The sequence below is a fragment of the Brienomyrus brachyistius genome, chromosome 6 (assembly GCF_023856365.1).
Source record: "Brienomyrus brachyistius isolate T26 chromosome 6, BBRACH_0.4, whole genome shotgun sequence".
NCBI classification, from domain to species: Eukaryota; Metazoa; Chordata; class Actinopteri; order Osteoglossiformes; family Mormyridae; genus Brienomyrus; species Brienomyrus brachyistius.
Window position 1 is genome coordinate 3,723,015 of NC_064538.1, and position 8,549 is coordinate 3,731,563.

The window sequence follows — 8,549 nt, forward strand, 5'->3', positions numbered from 1 at the left end:
CAAGGGAGAAGTTGAATCCAAACTGTTATGTCGGTAAAGGACATGTTGAAATGTGAAATACGCAAGTACAGTGCCCAGTAAAGGAGAGAGTGTTTTGGCTGTGCAGTGAGCATCGCCTGGGCTAAAGTAACACAGGAATTACATTTTTTTTCTGGAAAAATGTGTGTTGCTTTGCATTACCTTCATGTATCGTTCTAATTACCTGTATTTTTTTCTTGCCTCTGGTGCTCATACACACGTTCCTGCGGAGGTGATCGCAGGCGTAATCGAGCTATAACCACAGCTCGACTTTGCTGTGCATGTGAACGTACCGAGTGACACTTGGCAGCTTTCTCGTAAGCCAATGTAACACCCAGTGTTACCCTGAGGATTTACAAGTTCATTGCCATCTAGTGATGCAAAAGTATTTTTCATGATTCTAACGACTTTCCCAGCCTTTTAAACCCGGAGCCATTCATTGCCCATTTGTCTTCTGAGCAGGATGGGTGAAAATGATCAGTATACAATGTGGCCATTGTGACACAGTCACTGAGACGTCACTGACAGTTTTTTTTTTTCCAAGTTTAGTGGGGATTGAATATTTATGGGACTTTGTTCAGTGCTACCATGAAGTATAACCAGCTATGCAAAAATTACGGTTTATCCAGAACGAATGTACAGGACTTGAATTTATTATAATTACCGCATTCACCTGGCGCCTTCTACCAATGAGTTGCAAAAACAAGGAAGTCTTATGAGGAGAGGTTAGCTGAGCTGAATCTGTTTAGCCTCGAGCAAAGGAGAATAAGGGGGGACATGATCCAGGTATATAAGATTCTAACAGGTCAGGATGCTGTCTGGTGGTTGAATCATGGCAACTGGACTTTTCTCTGGAAGGTAGAAACGTTTTGCTGCTCATCCGAGCAGCTTCCTCAGTCTGAGGCTGGAAATATCAGACCTAATTCACACCTCCACCAGGTGGACCATGCTTAACGACCCACTCTATGGGGGTAGGAGAGACTGCTAAGGTGTGACGGTTATCTACCCACAACCCCCCCCCCTGTTTTTACTTAGAGCAGGTGTGAAGTGAAACTACCCGAGAGGATAAATATGTGGACACTTACAACCTCCCTCAGACTGAAGGAACTCCTTGAATGAGCAGTGAAACGTTTCTACCTTCCAGAGAAAAGTCCAGTTGCCATGACTCAACCACCAGACAGTTTCACCTGGATGCCTGAGAATCTTCACAGACTGCTCTGGATGCTGCTCAGCCAAATGGCTATTTCAGTATTAGTTTAAATACTAGATCTCGTGGCCATAGGTGGAAATTGGCAGGAGAACGATCAGATCACAAGTAGACAGCCAAGACACATTGGCGTTAACACATTTCTGTTCATATCGTGTTACTGCCCTGCACATAGTTACTGTAATCTCCTTCTTGGGACACATCCGGGACGCATTAGTGTTCACACAACAAAAGGAATTTGGGCAAATGCGTCCCAGACCACCTTGGCAAATGGTCTGAGTGATCTGGTCACAATGGGTCTTGGTGGCCATTTATGCTTCTCCAAGCATATGATCCAGTCGCCCATGTGTTTTGTGTTGTGTTCGCTGAATCCCACACAGTTACTGCATTTGCATGCAATATGTACAAATAGTGTATTTTCACGTTTGCATGATCTTTTTGGAATTTTATTTCATGCTGCAGGAATGTTTACATTTTTTCTCAACAAGGATATGACGGTTTATTTAATTAGTCAGTTTATCAGAGACTGATGGGCGTGCCGGCACAGGAAATCTTGCTTTAATTCTTCGGGTCTTCCTAGTTGTTCATCATGGTCTATGGACAAGAAGTAGGGCTTCATTACTACACCTGTGGTGCTGGGGGGGGGGGGGGCGTGGGCGTGCCGTTACTCACCGTGTTCATCCAGTCAATGTAGGCACTGACTCGGGTGAAGACTGTGGGCTTCTTTGGGTAGTTGCAGCTGAGGCCAGAGCCGAAGCTGACAATGCCATGGACTGCCCAGGAGCCGTCAGCACTGCGACAGTTCAGGGGGCCACCAGAGTCTCCCTGATTGGGGGTCACATCATGAGGTCAGAACCCACCAAGACTCACCATGAGGCCAAAACCCACTAAGACTCAGCATGATGTGATAAAATCGGACCTGGTTCCAGGAAGTTACCATGCTTTTGTTACAGGAGGTGCGGGTGCTCATACTCACGTTGCAGCCGGACACGACACCATCTCCACCGGCACACACCATGTTATCCGTCACCTGGGAACCCCACCAGTCGGGCTGGGAGCAGATTTCGTGGCTGACGACGGGGAGCAGAGCCTGCTGAAGGATGTCAGCAATGGGGCCCCCAGCTATAATGGAAATCAAGGGACCACTGAGTGTTAAGAGGTGCTGCTAGTGATGATGAATGAAGCTTCATCCACCATTTGGTGTATTTTTGAGCCCACTAGATGGCGCTAATGGTTTGCTTTGGTGCATGATTTCAGTCCTTTTTTTGAACAGACAGCACCATCTAGTGGTGTCAGGAAATACAGCAAATGGTTCATGAAGCTTTGTTTGGCTATCACTAGGTACTGCTGCTGTACTGCGGAGCGAAAGTACTTAAACCTAAGACAGATGTTTGTCAGCTATGTAAAAGTTACTGTATTAGCTCCTTTCATATAATAATTGGAGCAGTTTAGATGGCTGTTTGACTTTGCTGCAGTAATCAACTATGACTAGTATAGAATATTACTGTAGAGGCGACCCCAGCCAGTGATGTAACAAGGCGCCTCGTTAGGAAGGATGTCGCCAGCTTCCGGAAGACAGGCAGGCTTGATGTCGTCTGTGAAGGTCACGGGAGTTTCCAGCTTCACCAGGGCGATGTCATTCCTGCTCAGAGCACAGGGGGTTAAAGGTGCCTCATTGGGCTGGAGAGGTGCTGTCATCTTTTCGTGGATTTTCTGTTCAGTCCCACGCACCGGATGAACAGGGGGTTCCACTTCTCATTAACAACGATCTTGCCGGCTGCAATGTTGACAGAGCCAGGCTCCTCCAACTCCTTCAGGTTCTGCTTCCCCAGTGCCACTCTGTAGGTGTTGCGGTTGCTGTGGGATTGACACGACCATCATGTGACATACGGCCTCTCGAGGGGAAGTTACCCCAAAATTCGGCACTTGTTTAACACTCCAAAAAAAGAGAACATTTTACATGCCCTGTGAACATGATCAGCCCACAGCTAATAATTGGTTAATTAGCCCACAGTTTTATGACAAATTGACTATAAAAGATACCTCTCATTTACAGTTCTTTAAGGTTCTTGCTTCTCTGCATAAAGCTGGCCTTCATCCCAGAAACATGTGAAAATATTTATTACTTATGAAAACAAAATTAATTTTAGGTTTGTGTTTTTTTTTTTTAATAAAAAGAAAATAGCCTATGGATTTTTGTGTTTTGTTTTCCCTTGTCTTGATTGCCAGCCATGGGGTAGTTCCCCTCGGTACCACTAGGTGGCCTTTACACACTGTTCATCTCTCTACCAGAAAGGGGCCAGCCTCCGGACGATGTCTTACTTGATGCAGTGAGCCGCAGTGAGGACCCAGTCACTGGAGATCAAAGTTCCTCCACAGGTGTGGCGCCATTCACCGTTGTTAAGGTACTGAAGTGAAATCTGCGGGCAGCCATTATGTTATAAACATGCTCATGGTGGGTTGATGATAAGTGCGCTATTCTTCCTGACAGATAGGGGGCGTCGCCCTGCTCTCACCTGCCAGGGCCAGCTGTGGGGTCTTGCATCCTCTCCACCGACCACTCTTGTCAGAATGGGGGGGAAAGTGGGCAGGCCACACCCATAGGCTTTTGGTGGTGGGCGCAAATACACACTGTTAATGTCTGGTGTCTTGTTCATGAAGGCAGCAGAACAGCTGTTTCTACATGACATCCTGCATTTATTCAAGCAAGCAATTTACAGGACAGTGCAGGTGATTAATTAGCACGAGCATGAACACACAAAACCAGAAAGTGCAATCCATCATTTTAATGTTAGATAGTGAAGCATCACTCTGCAAAAAACACACATTATAAACCAAAGCACTCCAGAGAGAATGTCTTTTTGAATGAACGGCAGATGAAACTTACCCTTTCCTATTCAGAAAGCAATTAATTAGTTAAGTGAAATATTTCATATGATTTCCCTTTTTGAAAGCACTTTTATGAGAAGTCATATAAGAGCAACTCAAATATACAACTTAGTCATATTCTGAGAAAATGTGAAAATTCACTTGACAGACTTACCTCCAGCAACAAAAACAGCCAAGACCACAAACTTCATCATTTTTGCCTCTTCGCTTTTCCTCAGCGGCGCGTGGGCTTATATATTTCTGGAACGGTTTTGGGGACAGATTAATCATTCCCCCAGAAGGATTGCGTTAACGGTTTTTTGGTGCGAGTCTTTATCTTTAGCCGTAACCTTAGTGGCGTATCCCTCAACATATTAACTAATAGCCACAAATGCTGTGTTCCACATGATTTGGACTTAAAATTTCCCACCATTGAATTTTGTATCTTGAATTTATGTTCACAGCAGCTTTCCTCCTGCAGTCTTAAGAAATGTTTTGGTAAACTGATGTCCCTCAATTGCCCATAACATGTGAGTATCTGTCCTGCAATGGACTGGCAACCAGGCTGTTCGTAGCCAACCAGGCTGCACCCTGCTTCCTGTTATAGGCATCACTGCAACAGTTATTAAAAATGGAAGGATGACCTATTTAAAGATAATATTGCAAGTTAAAATCTTACCAATCCATGCTGTTGAGCCATTTACAAAAAAAATGCACTATATAAATGAAGCATGCTGGGAAATATTAATGTGAAGCTTGGGGTCCAAGCTTAGGGAATCCATTTATTTGGGGGGGGGGTGCCTTGTTCAAGGAGAGATGTGGCTATTCTGGGGATGGGATTTAAACCAATGACTTTCTGATCAGAGGCCTAGTCTCTTGAGCCACACACAGCCCCCTTGAAGAGACTGACACTAATCTTCACAAATGCATGTATATAAGAAGATCAAGAAATTGTAACTTTTATGAATAATTTAATAGCAGTTCAGTATCCAGAAGTGCAGTAAGCCCCTATTTTGGATGGTAATCATACCCGGCCTGTGTGACTATTGGAGTATTAAGCGTGCAGTGATGAACTATTATAAAATAACCTACAAATAATTTTATGCAATTCAACTGTATTATGTCTGTATTCTTAAAAGAAAAACATCACTTTTAGAGAAGGCAAACAATATATTTGTGATTTCAAGCCCACCAATCAGCTGTATCTTTGGATTGTATATTTAATATTACATCATCAGCAGCATCAGCTGAATCCCAGTATATATTTGGAGTCAAAAAACTACTGTGATGTGAGCAGGCTTCGACATGGTAGGTAGGGTGGGTAGGTAAATGGTGGGTAGGAGGTTATATCTGAGTTTTTCAAAACAAATATATAAGTGTACATAATTTAATGCCCCCCCCCCCCTTGTTAGGATGCTTTCCACAGACCATGATGGTACTCTGGTAACTCTGGGTAAGAGAAATCAATCCATCTGCTGAATTCTCACATGCCTCCCATCTACTACATGATAAAAATGTTTTTATCGCCAAGGTTACTCAAAATAGATTATATTTTCACTCCCGATGCATGGAAATCTCGTACAGTATTTTCCGTGCATTTTTTTCATGCCTTGGATCAAAGTATAAAAGGTGTGTGTGTGCATTCGCTCCACACAGAGGCAGCCATGAAGATTCTGGTTTTAGCTCTTTTTGTTGTTGGTGGTAAGCAGGATAGGGCGTTATATGGTTATTATATGGTTTATGTCATTCGTATTATATGCTGAATAATGCTAAAACTCAGACACAAATTGGGCTTGAATTTACAGCCATTTGGATGTTTGTACCCTGCCACCATGGTTTTTGATGGCACTTGGCTTTTATTTTGCAGCCTACGGGTGTGGGGAGCCTACTTTCCCCCCCATCCTATCCAGGGTGGTTGGTGGAGAAGATGCTAGACCCCATAGTTGGCCTTGGCAGGCAAGTTCAAATATTTTCTATATCCAATTGTACTACTTTGGCCCTCTGGACATGGTTCGGGGTGGAGAGTAATGGCCTCGCTCTCTTTGATTCCCATAATGCAACAGATCTCTCTGCAGTACTTGGGCAGCACAGGTGCCTATCACCACACCTGTGGCGGGACCCTGATCGACAGTCAGTGGGTCCTCACAGCAGCTCACTGTATCAGGTAAGTTCTTCATGTCATCCTTTTCTCATTTGACTCTAGTCCTCAGGGATGGATGGCATGACTTACTGAGACAAGTATGGTTTTGATAGCAAGGTGTGTGTTTTCCTTACTGCCGCTGCAGCAACAAGAATACCTACAGAGTGTACCTGGGAAAGGAGAACCTGCAAGTCACCAACGAGGCGGGCTCCGTGGCCATCGCTCCTTCTAAGATCATTGTGCACGAGAAGTGGGACCCTATGATGATTCGGTAAAGTTCAAACAGAACTTTGTTATCATTTCATTATCCTTTGGGATATCTGATATCCAGAAGGTTGCAGGTTAAATACTGGCCATGACCCGGGGTGTCGCTAGAGAGCGTGGGCCCCATAAAAGCATATCATATTGGGCCCCCGATCCAGACCAATCATATTATATTCCACGTTTTTTAGGAGCCCTGTCCTGTTCCCCCTTTCACGGTCCCCCCTGCCATGACCCATGTCTTTCAGTGGTCAGCAACAATGGTGAATTCTGACAGATATTTTGATCAAATAGCCAGCAGGGTTTTTTTTTCTCAATCAAAATATCTTGCCACAGACTCAGGTTGATGATTTTTTATGTAGATGAATGATATATATATGTATGTGTATATATATATATTTATATATATATATATATATGTATATATATATATATATATATATAAAGATTTTTTTTAACTAGAAGCCTTGGATGCAGCATATAGTCAAGTGTGTGGTTTTGGGAGGAAAGCTGGAAAAAGCCTTCACAGATCTGAAATAGCTTGTTGTTGAATGTTTTGATTTAGTTTCCTTTGCGGTGAAGAAACCCAACACCCTTCATGTAACTCCACGGGACAAACTGCCATTTTCCTGTTTACTCTTACAGTAACGATATCGCTCTAATCAAGCTGCAGAAGGCAGTTGCCCTCACAAACACCATTCAGCCCGCCTGCCTCCCAGCCTCCGGATACATACTGCCCAACCAGGCGCCCTGTTACGTGACTGGCTGGGGTCGCCTCTGGAGTGAGTCATTGAGTGTCGTTGAGTTCTCTGACAAGTAGGAATCATCAGGTTGAAAAGCTGGTGTAAAACTGTGTTGAGCTGTCCCAGCGTTAGTGATAACCGAGCTGACACGTGTCCCCAGCCAATGGCCCCATCGCTGACGTCCTTCAGCAAGCCCTGCTGCCCGTCGTTGACTTTGCCACTTGCTCCAAGCCCGATTGGTGGGGCAACCTGGTCACGCAGAACATGGTCTGTGCTGGTGGGAACGGAGTGGAGTCCAGCTGCAACGTAAGGCTTCTATTTTATTTTTATTTGAAATCTGAAGAAACATCCATGGATTTCCCCACCACCTTTTTAACTAGAATGTTTTACACTCATCTGCAGTGTTATTTACGGAGAAATCTGTCACACATCTACTCGTCAGCCCAAATGAAGCACATCATTCATGATTTTGTTGGGTTGGTCCTGCTGTTCCAGACCCTGACTTATCTGGCATCATACTGTCCTTCAGGGTGATTCCGGTGGACCCTTGAACTGCCAGAACTCCAATGGCGAGTGGGACGTACAAGGCATTGTCAGCTTTGGCTCCAGCCTGGGATGCAACTACCCTAAGAAGCCCTCGGTCTTCACCCGCGTCAGTGCCTACGTCAGCTGGATCAACAACGTAAGTGCACCCAAATTCGGGATGGAACATTTAGGCAATTTTGTTTTTTTTGCAATGAACGGAAGTCACAAGACAAATCGAATTTAAAAAAATGAATTAATCTTTTCCTCAGGTGATGACCACAAACTAAAGAATGGAACTTCTCATGCCAAAAAGTGCTGTGACGCATTCAGTAATAGCTGAAGCATTGAGTAATAACACTGCAATAAAATAATTTAAAATTCCTAAGTTACTTTTATGTCTCTGGCTCCTTTATTTGCACTACAGTCTGACACAGGGGTCCCTAAAGTGGGGGCCGCAATCCCTGAAGGGGTCACGAGACACTGGGTGGGGGGGTGCAAGATGATTTTCAGAATATTTTAAAAACAATTTTAAACATGAAAAAAAAAAATCCACTGTGAACATAACAATATCCATCCATCCATACATCCATCCATCTATTGTCCAAACCGCTTATCCTACTGGGTTGCGGGGGGTGTCCAGAGCCTATCCCAGAAGCTATGGGCACAAGGCAGGGACCAATATCCCCTCTATATCCCCACCCCCATTCAGAAAAAGGTAAAAATGGGGGCCGCGAGTTTCAGTGTGGCCACAGTGTACAGTGTGGAGCCCCAGTGTAACACTCGCACC

The 8,549-nt window shown here is 44.4% G+C and overlaps 2 protein-coding genes across 2 annotated transcripts; one reads left to right on the plus strand and one right to left on the minus strand.

The window, feature by feature from the left end:
• Positions 1-1,649: 1,649 nt before the first annotated feature.
• Positions 1,650-4,386, minus strand: ela2l (elastase 2 like). Its single transcript, XM_049017230.1, has 8 exons — positions 4,269-4,386; positions 3,742-3,830; positions 3,548-3,645; positions 2,957-3,082; positions 2,731-2,867; positions 2,202-2,347; positions 1,898-2,050; positions 1,650-1,819 (listed from the first exon to the last, which is right to left on the minus strand). The coding sequence occupies exons 1-8, from the start codon at positions 4,306-4,308 to the stop codon at positions 1,802-1,804; spliced, it is 807 nt and encodes a 268-aa protein (XP_048873187.1). The 5' UTR covers positions 4,309-4,386; the 3' UTR covers positions 1,650-1,801.
• Positions 4,387-5,751: 1,365 nt separating this feature from the next.
• On the plus strand, positions 5,752-8,151 carry LOC125744920 (chymotrypsin-like elastase family member 2A). Its single transcript, XM_049017231.1, has 8 exons — positions 5,752-5,794; positions 5,961-6,049; positions 6,157-6,257; positions 6,379-6,504; positions 7,140-7,276; positions 7,398-7,543; positions 7,767-7,919; positions 8,032-8,151. Exons 1-8 carry the CDS (start codon positions 5,758-5,760, stop codon positions 8,047-8,049), a joined length of 807 nt encoding a protein of 268 aa, XP_048873188.1. The 5' UTR covers positions 5,752-5,757; the 3' UTR covers positions 8,050-8,151.
• The last annotated feature ends 398 nt before the right edge of the window (positions 8,152-8,549 follow it).

What these genes read in the sequence shown, in the direction of transcription:
- ela2l (XM_049017230.1), bottom strand. Translation starts at nt 4,308, where the DNA reads ATGATGAAGTTTGTGGTCTTGGCTGTTTTTGTTGCTGGAG. An exon ending in CCCACAGCTGGCCCTGGCAG is followed by an intron (nt 3,646 to 3,741) that starts GTGAGAGCAGGG and finishes GGCTGCCCGCAG; the next exon opens with ATTTCACTTCAGTACCTTAA. An exon ending in GTGTCGTGTCCGGCTGCAAC is followed by an intron (nt 2,051 to 2,201) that starts GTGAGTATGAGC and finishes ACCCCCAATCAG; the next exon opens with GGAGACTCTGGTGGCCCCCT.
- LOC125744920 (XM_049017231.1), top strand. Translation starts at nt 5,758, where the DNA reads ATGAAGATTCTGGTTTTAGCTCTTTTTGTTGTTGGTG. An exon ending in TGGGACCCTATGATGATTCG is followed by an intron (nt 6,505 to 7,139) that starts GTAAAGTTCAAA and finishes TTACTCTTACAG; the next exon opens with TAACGATATCGCTCTAATCA. An exon ending in TGGCTGGGGTCGCCTCTGGA is followed by an intron (nt 7,277 to 7,397) that starts GTGAGTCATTGA and finishes ACGTGTCCCCAG; the next exon opens with CCAATGGCCCCATCGCTGAC.